Raw genomic sequence first — 13834 nt, 5'->3', positions numbered from 1 at the left:
TTCTCAGAGTCCAAGCACGCACCTGTGTGTCCAGGCTGGTGTGCCGGGAGTGGCAGATGCCCTCTGTCCCCCACCGCTGCGTGGATTCAGCCCAGTGGAGAGGGCAGGTGGGGAGTGAGTGGGGGCTCTGGGGGCCTCAGAGACTTCCCGGGTGGAGGGGTGTGGAGGTGGATCCTGGAGGTCTGGAGGGGCCTCTTGAAAAAGTGGGGGTGGGCACTTCAGCTGGGGGTGAGGGAGCCGAGGCCTGGGGGCTGGACAGCGGCCTTCCTGACCTGTCAGCAGCACCTCGGGGCGGCTCTCGGGAGCTCTGCTTGTCAGCTGACCCCCCACCTGCTACCGGGGTCGGGAGGCCTGACCGCCGGCACAGTGACTTTGAGACTGCCCTCCTTTGTCCCACTTCACTTCCTGTCCTGCAGGCCCAGCGTGTGGCAGGGGCAGGGCTCTGCTGGGGCCACAAACTCTGGGAACTGCACCTGCGAGGAGGATCCCGTTCAGGGACCGGTTTTATAAACGCCGTGGGTTCCACTTGGGGTTTTTCCTGCCCCGGCTCCTGCCTCCCGCCCACCCCCCCCCCCCCCACCCCACCGATTTCCAGGGATACCGGGGCAGCCAGATGCCTGAGGTGAAGAAAGTATATGCTTCGGGTGGGTTGCCCATCGCCAAGGGTGACACGATGGGCCTGGGGCCTGGGGTGGGGCTGGCCGACAGCTCCTGAGCAGGCTGTCAGCGTCGCTGGGGGCGGGCAGCCTACCTGTGTAGGTGTGCACCTGTGTGCTTAGTCCCCGTGGCCTCCCTGCAGGAGCGTGTGCAGTAGCGAGGTGGGCGTCCTTCCGCCCAGCCTGGTGGAGGGCCGCTGGGGGTCTGCAGGGCGAGGGGGTGAGTGGCCCGTCGAGGCTCCAGGTGGGGGTCTCCCCTGCTGCTGTTGGAGAGAGCGTGTGGGAGACGGGCCGCTCTCCGCTCTCCGGCCGGGCGTCCTTGGGGGGGGGTCACGCAGCCCGCGAGGGCCGGGGGGCCGGGGGGGGGGGGGGCGACGCCGCTGTCTCTGTTCTTTTCTGCCCCTTCCTAAAAGGTCCTCCAGCTGTCCTCGCAGTTAGGTGACCGAGTGAATCAGTTCTGGCCCAGAAGGGTAGGTGAGAGTGTCCAGGGAGGGTCACGTTTCCTGAGTAGAGAGGTTTGGGGGCCTGGCCGGGCCCCCTGTGAGAGGTGGAGGCTCCGGGTCACAGGGAACCGGGCAGCGGCCGGGGACCCAGCGCGGCCATGGGGCCTGGGCCCCCGGCCACTGCCCTCCTGCCTCGTGTCCTCCGTGAGGTGGGGAGGGGAGCCGGGACAGAGGGGCACGCAGACGGCAGGTGAGCAGATGGGCCTCCTTCTTCATAACTCCGGCAGCCAGTCCTGGGGGCCAGGCCCCAGAGAGCCACGCCGAAGACCTGGCCGGACACTCCTGGTGGATATTCTTGGGGACCCTCTCGGGGTGCCGGCCAACCCGCACTATCAGGTACGTCCTGCTCCGGGCTTGATAGGGGACAGGAAAAGGCCAGGGCGAGGCCCTCCCCGCCCCGCTGGCTAACCCCCTGCTCAGGGCACTGCTGTGACCCCCACCCACTCCGGCCTCGGGGGCCTGGCAGGGTGCCCAGACGGCCTGGGGCTGAGTCCTTGCTGGGCAGATCTGGTGAACCACTCCCCTCCGTGAGCCTCTATTTCTCGTGTACATGGGGACAGCGGGGAGGTCCGCACGGGCAGGTGCAGGCGGAGCCCCAAGCTGGACGCCCGGGGTCCTGGATGGGCGCTCGTCACCTGGCCCGTCTGTTGTCAGCCCTCATGTGGCAGGCGGGGACCCGAGGCCTGCGGGAGAGAAGGCGGCTGCCTGGGAGATGGACACGGTCTGATCTGAGCAGCTGAGGTGAGCTCCCTCCCTGTCTGCTGCCAGGAAGGGTCAGCGCAGGTCCCCCACCCCGGCCAGACGCCCTGGGGTTCATGTCCCCTGCCGGCCTCAGCCAGCGCCGTCTCTGGGGACGCAGCCGGCCAGCACACGGCCGCCTTGCTTGCTCAAGCGTGACGTTACATTTGGTCGCACGGTGGGACTCTTCCTGGCCCGCCGTGTGTAGGCGACAGTCTGGCTCTGTCCTTCCTGGCCGTCCCCGTGTCTCTCTAGTTTATCTTCGGCCCCTGTGCTGCCGCGTGGACGTCCCGCCAAAAGCAACGACTGAATTCTGAGTCGTGTTTTGCTGATGGTTTTGAATACGTAGAATATGTTCGATCGGGAGACCTGAGGGCATCCCAGGGGTGGGCAGTGGGGGCCTGGGAGCTGAGCTGCGGCCAGGCCCCCCGGGGGTGGACGTTTGGGGGTGCCTGGCGAGCTGGGGGAGGGCTGGGGTGAGTGAGACTTTATTTACAGCTGTCACTTTTGGTGCTTTTGGAACGCCATCCTGTGCAAGTTCAGCGGTGGGGGTTGGGGGGGGGGCTTCTTTTCCTGTTTCGCAGGAGAGGAAAAGGCTTTTTACAAAGTGACCCTACTTCCTGCTTGACAGGCTGGCTTGGTCCCGGCCCACTCATACCCCAAAGCTTCTCGAATACGAGGCGGGCAGTGGGATCTAGGTCCGCCCTGCCCTGAGGGAGCTCCTGGTCCGCTGGGGGAGTGAAAGTCCACCAAACTGCGGGGTGGACAGGGGCAGGACAGACGGACGGATGGACGGAAGTGCACCTGGGCTACGTGGCACACGGGGGCAGGCTCAGGTCCCCAGTTTGGGGACCAGGCATGCCTCCTGGCCATGAGGGGATCCCCGAGCTCAGTGCTTAGAAACACGTGGGGCCAGCCAGATGGGGAGGCCGTGGGGAGGGAGGTCCTTCTGAGGGCCCCAGGGTGGGAAGTGACTTGGTCCCGGGTTGGAGGAGGCTGTGACCGGCAGGTGTGGCTACAGCATGAGCCCGAGCGGGGTGCCAAGGGACAGCAGTCAGGCTTGGAGGGTGGGGGTCCGGCCTCGGACGCTCAGACCTGGCCTGTGCGCAGTGATGCTCGTAGATGCCGCATGTGTGCCCGTGTGAAGATCTTATGTCCCTGCGGCTACACGGCCACAGCTCGTCCTGTCGCCCTGGACGGCCACATGTATTTGGACCTACGGCTGCAATTTCAGGGGAAGAAGCAGCTAGGGTGCCCGCCCTCACCCACCCCTGACCTTTGAAGGCTTCGTCTCGGGTGTACCCAGAATGTCTGTGTATTTGCAGAGCTTGGCTCGCAGCAACTCTGTGACCCAGGAGACCAACAGAGGCCTGGGGTCTCATGGGCTTTCCTCTGTGGGAGACGACAGATTAGCTGCCCAAGCAAGTGGCTCTTCTGCGAAGCCGGGCTCCTTCTTGCCGGTAACGATGGGATCTGCTTTTGCAGGCCTGGAGGATGAATATCCAGTTCCCGCTGCCCCTAAAGGGACTGGCTGGTGGGCTTGGACAAAATGGGGGATTCGGACCTTCTGGGGCACGGTGGCGAGGGAAGGGACTACCGGTTGTGGGGGTCAGGGCCCCCCCCCCCCCCCCGCCATCCAGAACGTTCACATCGTCCCCAGGAGCAGCCGGGCTGCAGGTGGGGCTGAGAGTGGGCAGGGGGCTCAGGGATCCTGCCCCCTGGCTGGGACGTGGAACCCTGCTTCCGTGTGTCCAGGGGGCGGGGAGCCGCATTGCACATGAGTGTTCCAGTGTGGGGGGGGGGGGGCGGCAAGGATGCCCGCTCCTGCCTCGCCGTCTTCCATTTCACAGACTCGTATTTGTCAGGATAAAGGTTGAGTGCCCTCCGGACCCCTGTTTCTGAGAAACTGCCCGCTCCCACCTTGGCCATGTCTCTTCCTTCTTTTCAAAGCTCAGACATAAGGCCTCGGGGCCAAGAGCTCCGAGCATGCGGGCTGGCCCCTGAAAGGCAGGCGGGTGGCCCCCAAACCTGGGTGGAGCCAGCCCCGCGCCTCTCTCCGTGCAGCTCCCAGATGCTGGCAGACGGAGTCCCTGGGCGGCTCGGAGGCCACGCCCCCACCCACGACAGCCCTGGTAGAAGTGAGGAGGCTGGCTGACGGCTGAGCATCCCCAGGAGGACCCGGCACTTTCTCTGATGCACCCCGAAGACCTCGTGCTCCCCCCTCGGGGAGGGCAGGCCGGGTTTGGCCCGGTTAGAACTGCCCGCAGCTTCTGCGACAGGTTGAGGGCAGCGGCCTCGCTGTGCGTGGCCTCCTGATGCTCGGCCCTCCCCCCACCCCAGGTCGGCCAGCCTGATCTGTAAACTTGAGGACCCGGAACACACCCCCCCCTTCCCGCCTCTGGGAAGCTGAGCTGGCCTTTCCTCGGGTGGGAGGGCGCTGCAATCCTGGTGGCCACTGGGGGAGCAGCGGCCTGGCCTGGGGGAAGGGCTCCCGGGCCGGCCACAGACTGGGGGCGCAGTCCTGCCACACCGGGCCCCCTCCTCGAGCTCCTGTCCACCCCGTCTCGGCCGGGGCTGACCTGCCCGTGCGGGACGTGACGGCTCGGGAAAGAACACTGGGCCCCAGAGCTCGGAAGGTGCTAGAGAGAGAGACAGCGAGGCGGTCGGGGGAGGGTCTGGTCCTGCCGAGATGGACGTGGGTGCCCACACGGAACCACGGTGGCCAGACCGTGGGCTCTGCAGGTTTCGGTCCTGCCCTGTCACTTTCCAGCTGGCCCTGACCGTGGGCAGGCGCGCCTGCTTCCCCCCGCACGTCTGGTGCCTCAGCTGGGGTGGTACTCTCACCCCCCACTCGGGGGGCGTCGGAGAGGATCGAATGAGTTCACATAGGGAGCGCGAACCTTGAGCCACAGCCCCGTGGAGGTGTCTGCAGGGGAGGGTGTCTCAGATTCCAGGGGAGTCAGATGGCCTTTTTACTCATCTGCACGTGTGAATGTGCCTACAACACACGCGAATGGCGGGGGCCATTTTCGAAAAGGTTAAACGGTTGCTTTGCACAAACTAGAATCGTCACCCGTGTGTTGCCTACGTGGTAAAAAATGACGAAAAGTTAATAAAACAGAAAACTCTGCATCCGTCGTCCCTGATGGGAGGCCAGCTGGCTGCAGGGCTGGGGATGGAACGGGCCCGGGGGGGCGGGGCGTGGCAGGGGCTCTGCCGGTCGCGGCTCTGCACGTGCGGACGCATCTGTGGGTGCACGACGCCTCTCAGCAGGGCGCCGATGAGCGGAGGAAGGGGTTCATGGAAGGGCCGGGTCTTGGAGGGTGTGCAGGATTTTACCAGTCGGGGAGCCGAGATGTGCACGAAGGGAACAGCCTGCGTGTGTGCACGCACGGGTCCCTACACACACACACACACACACGGTCCCTCCGTATATGCTGGGGGTGGGGTTGCCACCTGACAGGAGGGGAAACTGGAGAGCAGGTGAGGCCAGTCCGCTGGCAGGCGTGCAGACTGGACGAGGCCCTCAGCGTGATGCAGTGTGGACTTTGGAAGCAGGAACCTGAGCCGAGAAGGGTGACTCGGTCCCAGCATCTCGCTGGGCAGGGGCCATCGGAGGGACGGTTCACCAAGAGAGGTCTCAGTGCACAGTGGGCGGCGGGCGGGACGCTGGGGACAGGCTTCACCAAGTCCTCAGGTCTCAGTGGCGGCTCCTGAGTAGGTCGGGGGTTCCAGAAGCTTACAAACCCCTCTCAGGCTTCTTCTCAGACACTGTGGGACGCCGGCACATGGCCCTACCCCACAGAAGTCACCCAGCTTGGGAAAGCCTCCAGACAAGAAGCTCGCACATTCCTCTGGTTTGGGGCTAGAGATATCCTCCCACCCACAGGGCTGGAGGGGGGCGGGGGACTGCTTTGTCAGGCTGGGATGGGGGCCAGCCGAGCCCCGGGACACGCCGTCCCCTGGCCTGGCCTGGCCTGGCCTCCTGGAGCAGGGCCCGTGCTGGCAATGGCATCTGAGCCTGTGTTCCAGGCGAGGCTGGGACAGCGTCCTCAGGACACAGCTGTGCCCAGCTGTTTCCCGAATGACATCGTCCAGAAAGTCCAGCCTCTCCCCGGCAGCTCTGCTGACCAAGGGACACAGGTGTCGGGGCCCTTTTGGGGACCTATGACCTTTGGGGTAACAGGACAGAGGCCAAGACCTGCCTGGCTCGCAGAGTTTCGGGAAAACTGTTGACTCCCTGAGGGCTCCCAGGTACGCTCGGGGGCTCGGAAGTATTGTCCACGGCCCCGCCCAGGGGATGCCCTTTGCTCAGGCTTGTAAAGTTAGGGGAGGCCCTGTCTTCCGATGGAAGAGCTCCTAACTCCCTCGTCATGGCCACCAGGGTCCCCCACAGAGAAATGCCAGCAGCCTTAGAAGAGTGGTCCCAACCGTGAGGTCCAGCCGGAATGGCCAACGTGGGCACTGGTCCCTCCTGGAATGCAGAACGTCTGACCGCCGCCGTTGGCCTCCGCAGAGGAGGGATCTGCAGACGTCCTGCATTCACCGCTGCACCCACTCGCACTGGAGTATAAGCTTCGGAGGGCAGTGATGTCACCCGTCTCCTTCCCTGCCATATGTCTGGTGCCCCAGCAGTGCCTGGCGTCTCGAGGAGGCTCAATGAATATCTGGCGAATGAATACATTCACCAATTACTAACTCATTTGTTGACGATGGCAGAGTTTAAGTGCACGGACCCTGGAGCCAGAGGGTCCTGGCTCCGAGGTTTGAGTCTGTGATTGACCGGCCCTTTGTTGAACGTCCCTGTGCCTCAGTTTTCGCTCACGTATAAAATAAAGGCAAAAGATTTCCGTTCTTCTTAGTATGAAAAGCCGCTACAAATTTGGGATAGACTAAAAGATGTCCGTCTTGGATGCTATCTTCCGTTGGCTAGGGGGCGCAGAATCTTCGGGCCAGGATGGGAAAAGGGGGCGCCCCAGGGAGGAACGTGGCGCACTGAAGCTGGTTGTGCTCTGAGATGTAGGGGGATGAGGCCACCAAGCCACCTCTGGAACAAAAGCCTGGATGCATTGTTTGTGAAACCAGGGAGCACCGCAACTGGGAGGCACAGACCTCCCGAGCAAAGCAAACTGCTGGCCCGGAGCAGAGTTTTATCAAGGGTGGCATCGCAGCGGGGAGTTTGGGGGCCGGATGGTCTTGAAAAGAGGAAGCGTAGTCCCAGGAGTCTGGCTGCCGCTGATTGGCTGACCGCAGCAAGTTGTCTGCCGCTGATTGGCTGACCTCAGCAAGTTGTCTGCCGCTGATTGGCTGACCGCAGCCAAGTTGTCACCAGTAGGTTGGGGTGGATTTGAAGCTGGTTCTGGTGTTAACTGGTTTTGATGGCCAAAGAGCAACGTGTCCTCTCTTTTTGAATTTTTTAAATGTTTATTTATTTTTGAGAGTGTGTGTGTGTGTGTGTGTGTGTGTGTGTATATATATATATATATATATATATATATATATATATATATATGAGTGGGGGAGGGGCAGAGAGAGAGGGAGACACAGAATCCGAAGGAGCTCCAGGCTCCTAGCTGTCAGCACAGAGCCCCATGGGGGGCTCGAACTCATCAGCCGTGAGATCACGACCTGAGTTGACGTCAGATACTTAATTGACTGAGCCACCCAGACACACCTGTCCTCTCTTTTTGAATACGGGGACTTGAAACTTTTCTGTTCTCATAGGTGGATTGGAGCATCGTATTTTGGCTCCCTTTGGGGCTAGGGACAGAAGACAAAGCGCCGAGCCTGGCCATGCTGGGGGTGAAACAGAAGACCACCTCCATGAATAGGGGACTCCCAAGTCCCCCCTCGCTGTAAGGGAAACTAGAAAAATCCATCTGTTCTTTAGGTGTCGCATCAACAGTGCTTATGTCAAGCCCTGGTGCCGAGGCCGAGGAGGAAAAATGCTCTGGGAACCCATAATTACAAGCTGGCCCCATGTGTGTGCAACCTGAATTCACATCCCCTCAAGTATCCCCCCAACCTCAAACAAGGGATTTGCGGTTAAAGGGCTCTGAGGCTGGGAGAGCCCTAGGTGTGCAGGAGAAGCAAAGGCAGGCACTTTCCAAAGGAAGCTGCTTTTCTGCCAGGCCTCTGGGAATTTCCACAAAGTTCCATAGCAAATGAGCAGTTCAGAGTCAACATTCACTAAAAAATGAATGGTGCCCATTCATGGTGCCCGAGGAAACAAGGCACCATGAGCAAAAGCTGGCAGAAACAATGGGCGGTAGAATCAGATCAGAAAAAAAAAAAAATCAGATATTAGGAATAGCAGACCTAAAACACAAAACGAACATGTTTTATAGAAGAAATGAAGGGGGGGCTTGAATACATTAATAAAGAACAAGCATTCTCCTAAAAGTAAAACAAAGAACAAAACAGAACAAAACATGGTACTTGAAATTAAAAACCAGAGGATGGTTTGAACATAATCAAAGAGGGAATTACTGGACTGGAAGATAAGGCAAAGGAGGTTAGGAAAACTGTACTCCTGAGAAAGTAAAGACCTGGGGAAACATGAAACAGCGTGGAAAATAAAGTGAGCAGGTACATGGGTCACCAAGTGGGGTTTTGACCATTGAGGAGAGATAGAATAGGGACAGGGCTACATTTGAAGAGAATTAAGGCGGGAACTGTTTCAGATCTAATGAAAGACAGCCACCTACAAATATAAGAAGCCCAATGTATTGCAAGCAAGATGAGTAGAAAAGGGGTCCACACCTCATCACTTCAGAGGAAAATGATGAACACCCAAGAGCAGAGAAGGCTTGAGAATGAGTTGGAGAGAAAGTATAGATTACCTTTTCAGGAGCTCACCCTTCAGCAGCAACAGGGAGCTCTAAAAAAAAAAAATTATAATGTCAAAACACAGACAGCAAATGACTGTCAAGCTAGAAGTCAATGTTAGGGAAAAGGGGCCAAAATCAAGGCAAAGAAACATCAAGAAACTGTCCCATGGATGACGTGTACTTGAGGAAGTTCTAAAGGACATATCTGAGGTGGAAAAACAATGAACCGAGGCTGGGGGGGGGGGGGGGGGAGAGGAGCATCAGAAGGGAAGAGAGTCAAAGGGAAGGCTGTGTAGATGGGCAGATTGGAACACATAAAGATGATAGCAATGTAGTGTGGGCTTTGAATGAAGACAGGGCAGAAATACAAGGTAATATGGCCTTTAAGTCAGGAGGGGAGAAACTGGAGAGAAGAGGTTCTAAGTCCTGTAAGGCTTAAGAGGAAGATAAAAGGATTCGGTTCGGCTAGAAATGAAAAGTTTGTGCAAATACTGGGCCAGGGAAAGTTGGAAAAGACTCTATTTGTACCAGAAAAAATACACTTTGTCAAAAAGAACCACCAGACCCAGTCCATTACTTAACGATTTTTTAAAAAGCTTGATTTATTGGAAGACATAACTGTTCTTACCTTGAATGCCCCTACTAACAAAGACCTCAAGATATAGAAAGCAAAATTGGGCAGAGCTACAAAAAATAACCAACTCACTGTTTGAGTGGGAGATTTGTTTTTGTTTTTGTTTTCTAAAGTTTATTTTTGAGAGGGGGGAGGGGCAGAGAGAGAGGGAGACACAGAATCCGAAGCAGGCTCCAGGCTCCGAGCTGTCCGACGCGGGGCTCCAACTCACGAACGGTGAGATCATGACCTGAGCCGAAATCAAGAGTTGGATGCTTAACCGATTGAGCCACCCAAGTGCCATGTCTTTTTAATTTTCTTAACGATGGCTTCTCGGGAACCAAAGTTTTAAATTTTGATAAAATCTAGCTTACTAATTTTTGTCTTTGATGGCTCACTCTTGTGCTGTCCTTCCGAAGGACGTTTGCCTACCCGAAGGTCACGAGGATTTTCTCTTGTGCTTTCCGCTGGAAGCTTTCGGGGTTTTTTTTGAGTGAATTTGGGGGTGTGGTGCAAGGAACGGGTTGAGGTTCGTCTCGTTGGTGCCAGCACCCATTGTTTTAAAGGCTGTTTGTTCCTGGGGCGCCTGGGGGGCTCAGTCGGTTAAGCATCTGGCTTCGGCTCAGGTCATGATCCCACAGTTCGTGAGTTCGAGCCCCGCATCGGGCTCTGTGCTGACAGCTCAGAGCCTCCCGGGGATTGTCTCTCTTTCCCTCTCTCTCTGCCCTCCCCCACTTACTCTCTCTCTCTCTCCCTCTCTCTAAAAAATAAATAAACGTTTTTTAAAAAAAGCTGTTTTTTCCTGAGTGGGAGGTCTTATCACCTCCCTCTCCGTGATGATGGCATCTACTTCGTAAGCCAATGAGCTCAACTTGCTGGACCTCCTACAGGAAGCGGACGGTAAACACGTTGGGCCAGTTACAAAAACCCACCAGCCACATGCCCGGGCATAAAGCCAGTCTTTGCCCATTTTTTACACACTGGTGTCTCACAGAGTGACCTCAGGACCAGGGGTCAGTAATAGCTTGAAAATTAGGAAAGAAGGCGTCGTCAGGAGTCCAAAACGAGGACAGTCATGGTGCCTGTCTCAGAGGGCGGTGGAGAGGCCCGAGTCAGGACATACAAAGCAGGGCACCCAAGTGTCCGGAAGGCGCCGTGCACGCCGGCGGCTGGCCCTTTTTTCCTACTTAAAAAATGTTTAAGGTTTATTTATTTATTTTTGAGAGAGAGAGAGAGAGAGAGAGAGAGGGAGAGAGAGAGAGAGGCAGGGAGGGGCAGAGAGGGAGGGAGGACCCCAACCAAACAGGCTCTGAGCACAGAGCCCGATGCAGGACTCAGACTCACGGACCACAAGACCACGACCTGAGCCAAAATCAAGAGTCGGACGCTTAATCAACCGAGCCCCCCAGGCGCCCCGGGCGGTTGGCCTTTTATTCCCTCTGCCCCCTGCCCGTCAGGCTCCGTTGCTGACTCACGAACCGGTTTACGTCCTGGTGCTGCCTGCATGGCCGGTCATGCACCAGGCTTGGTGGGGGGGCTCCCTGAGTTCCCGGTCAGCAAGGACGACACCAATGCCTCGCCGGTCACGTCTCCTGCGTGCTCACAGAAGGACGCGGTGCCCAGTGGCTTGGGTGGTCCACAGTGCAGTGCCACATTGTGCCATCGCACAGCAGGACGAGGGGGGCCGCGAGGGGCAGCGGAAAGGACACAGAGCCAGGAAGCCCCACCGCAAACAGGGTCGAGTCCCAGCTCGGTCGGTGTGAGATGTCAGGTACCCTGACACTTCACTGATCCCCAGTTTTCCAACCTGTGCAATGGGGACAGCCGTGGTGGCCGGGATGGATGAGGATGAGGAAGCGATCCCAGGTTCGAGAGCCCCTTCTCGGCTCTAAAGTCCGTCATGGGGGCCGATCACACGATTCGTAGGACGTGGGCGTCGTGGGGCCCCATACGGAAGGGCGAGCGTTGGCAGGAAGCAGGATCAGCTGGCCTCTGAGGTTGTCTCTTGAGTTGACATCTTGGGTTCTGCCATTCTGGGATTTCTGGAGCCCGCTGGAGGCCCCAGGCCAGGGACCGCCCCGCCGCCCGGCCCCTCCCCTTCCAGTCCCAGAAGTCAGGGCTGTTGGTCTGAGGCAGGCGGCTTCCCGGAAGGAGCCCAAGCTGATAAGGCCTGCTGCTCCGAGGCCCGCTACCTCGGGCAGGGGGCCGGGGTCTCTGCAAACATCTTCCAGATGTGGCCGCAGCTACTCGACAGCCTGGCTCTGGCTGGGGCCCGCACCCAGCAGACTCCTGTCAGCCGAGCTATTAGGAAAACAAACCCCAACGAAGGCACCAGGGGCCCAGCTTCTCGGAAGGGAGAGAGGGCGACCGGGCTGGTCATGTAGCTCTAGGCGCTTGCTGGCCCCTTCCTTCTCTGCGGCCTCCAGGCCGGACAGCCCAGCCTGCCCAGCCGGCCCTGAACTTGGGGTGGTCACGGCCGTCGCTGGCTGCCTCCTGGGTGGGGAGTCTCAGTGACCCCTGCCCAGGGCTCCCCGGATCCTCCTCCGAAGCGCCCGCGGGTCGTGATGCGGACCTCGTGACCCCGCTCACCCCAGCCCGGATGGCGGCTTGACCCCATGGTGCCGGCTTGCCATCAGAGTGAGGGTCCGTGCGCCTCTGCCAGCCTTCCCGAGCAGGACAGGTTTTCGGCAGCCTGGGGGAGGGGGTGGTGGCTGTGGGGGAGGTGCCAACACGGCCACTGTGTCACTGGACGGCCCCAGCAGGATAAGCAAGGGTCTCTGCTTCTGGAGACGTTGGGGGCCGAGGGTCGTCCAGGGACCCACGGCCCACGGCTCCAGAGCCGTTTCCCACACTTGGCCCCGCCATCCTGGTCCTGGAGTGCAGGTCAGCAAGGGGTCAAGGCCGAGGCTTCTCAGGCTACCGACTAGCCCTTTATCAAGTGTGGGCTCTCCAAGGGGCCAGGAGTCTGCCCTCACCAAGACATGGAAAAGCCTGCCCATTTGTTGGCAAATATTGGTTAAGTGTGAGTGGAGAGTCACCCACGTCCACCTACGTTCCGCTATGGCAGCAACAGCCTCCCGGCCCCCGGGCACCCGGCCCGCGCCCCGTCCGCCCGGCCCCCGCCGCTAGCTCTCGCGGCCACAACGGCCCCCGCGGTGCCCAGACAGACCCCGCTGACCTTCCGCCCTCTCCCTGGACCACCGCTCCCTTCTCCTTAGGTCTGCGAACGGCACACGTTCTGCGGGGTCTTTCCCGACCCCCACCCCCTCGCTCACCTCTGTCTCTGCTTGTGCGAGCCGGGGAGGCAGAGCCCGGGTGTGGCTGGCTCCCCGCGAAGCCCCGAGGTTGGGAAAGCTGCTTGGCAAATGTGACCGGCCGGGAAGGGGGTGATGGTAAAGTGAGGCATCGGGGCGAGACAGAAGCCCCAGAGCAGCACTGGCGACGAGGCACAGAGGCGTGGGCCATCCAGCAGCCCTTTCTCGAGCAAGGCCGCACCCCGAGGCCAGCACACGCCTGCCTCTGAAGTCCTGTTCATGTGCTGGGTTGACCGCAGCCCTCCCCCCTCCCCCGCCCACCCCAGCTCCCAGCGAGGGCAGGAGAGCCCAGGGCGGCCTCCTCCTCCCTCCACCTTTGGACCTTGAGCACGCCAGGCAGGCCCATCTATGTCCCTCTTATCCTGGATCACATGCCGGCGACAGAAGCCGGGACGGTCGAGCCGGGCAGACCCTTCTCTCCAGCCGGGCAGCAGCGGTTCTCTGGGAAGGATGCAGGGGGTCCGGGGAGGCCCAGGGCCTAGAGGACGGTCAGACTCAGAACCGTGGACCGGTGAAGCCGTCACAGACGAGTCTCAAGAGCCAGGCATCTGCAGGCTCACACGGTTCAGTCCACTTTGCTTTTCTAGCTTCCGTCTCAAGCCCGCCTCTTCCAGGCAGCCTTCCTCGCTTACTTCCTTGATCCATAATTCTTAGTCCATAATAAACATTTGGTTTGAAGCATTTCATTTTCTTGCCATTTGGTGCCATATCTGGGGTGCGTGTCCCCTGACTGTAAGGGTCCCTCTACTTGATTGCCTGCTACCCTCCGGCTCGCCCAAGACTACTGATCACGAAAACAAGGCCAGTTATTTAAAGGCCACTTAAACAATACCGTGCTAAGCGCTTTGTTTTCAATCACCTCATTTAACCTTGGCAACGCCCAGGTGAGGCAGGCGCCTCACGAAGGAAGAAACTGAGGCCTAGAGGACCAGCAGGGTGCAGGGGGCTTGCCCGAGGTCCCAGAGGGAGATGGAGCCCACGCCTGTTTCCTCACCTCCACACCGGACCTCCCGACCCACACTCCTGCTTCCTCTTTCTGCCTTGTTTTCTTTCCCAAGACCAGGGCAGCCAGCATCTGACTCAGTTCACCCCCTCCGGCCTGAGTGCAGCAGCGGGCGAGGCTGCTGTCCCCGGCCAGAGGTGAGGAAACCTGCTGCAGAGGTGGGACCACACGGGCCCC

The 13834-nt window shown here is 59.5% G+C and overlaps 1 protein-coding gene across 2 annotated transcripts; it reads left to right on the top strand.

Moving 5' to 3' along the window:
- Positions 1-9: 9 nt before the first annotated feature.
- LOC144614028 (uncharacterized) lies at positions 10-2248 on the top strand. Of its 2 annotated transcripts, XR_013551564.2 has the most exons (4): positions 10-515; positions 1070-1126; positions 1387-1495; positions 1814-2248. XR_013551564.2 is itself a non-coding variant. In XM_078436138.2 (3 exons), the coding sequence occupies exons 1-3, from the start codon at positions 57-59 to the stop codon at positions 1897-1899; spliced, it is 1029 nt and encodes a 342-aa protein (XP_078292264.2). In that variant the 5' UTR covers positions 10-56; the 3' UTR covers positions 1900-2248. The 2 variants fall into 2 exon arrangements, 1 of the variants encoding a protein (XP_078292264.2); XM_078436138.2 differs by having other exon boundaries at positions 1387-2248.
- Positions 2249-13834: the final 11586 nt, after the last annotated feature.

Source organism: Panthera onca, chromosome D4 (genome assembly GCF_046562875.1).
Source record: "Panthera onca isolate mPanOnc1 chromosome D4, mPanOnc1 haplotype 2, whole genome shotgun sequence".
Classification (NCBI taxonomy): Eukaryota; Metazoa; Chordata; class Mammalia; order Carnivora; family Felidae; genus Panthera; species Panthera onca.
This window is presented reverse-complemented; position numbering and strand designations above follow the sequence as displayed.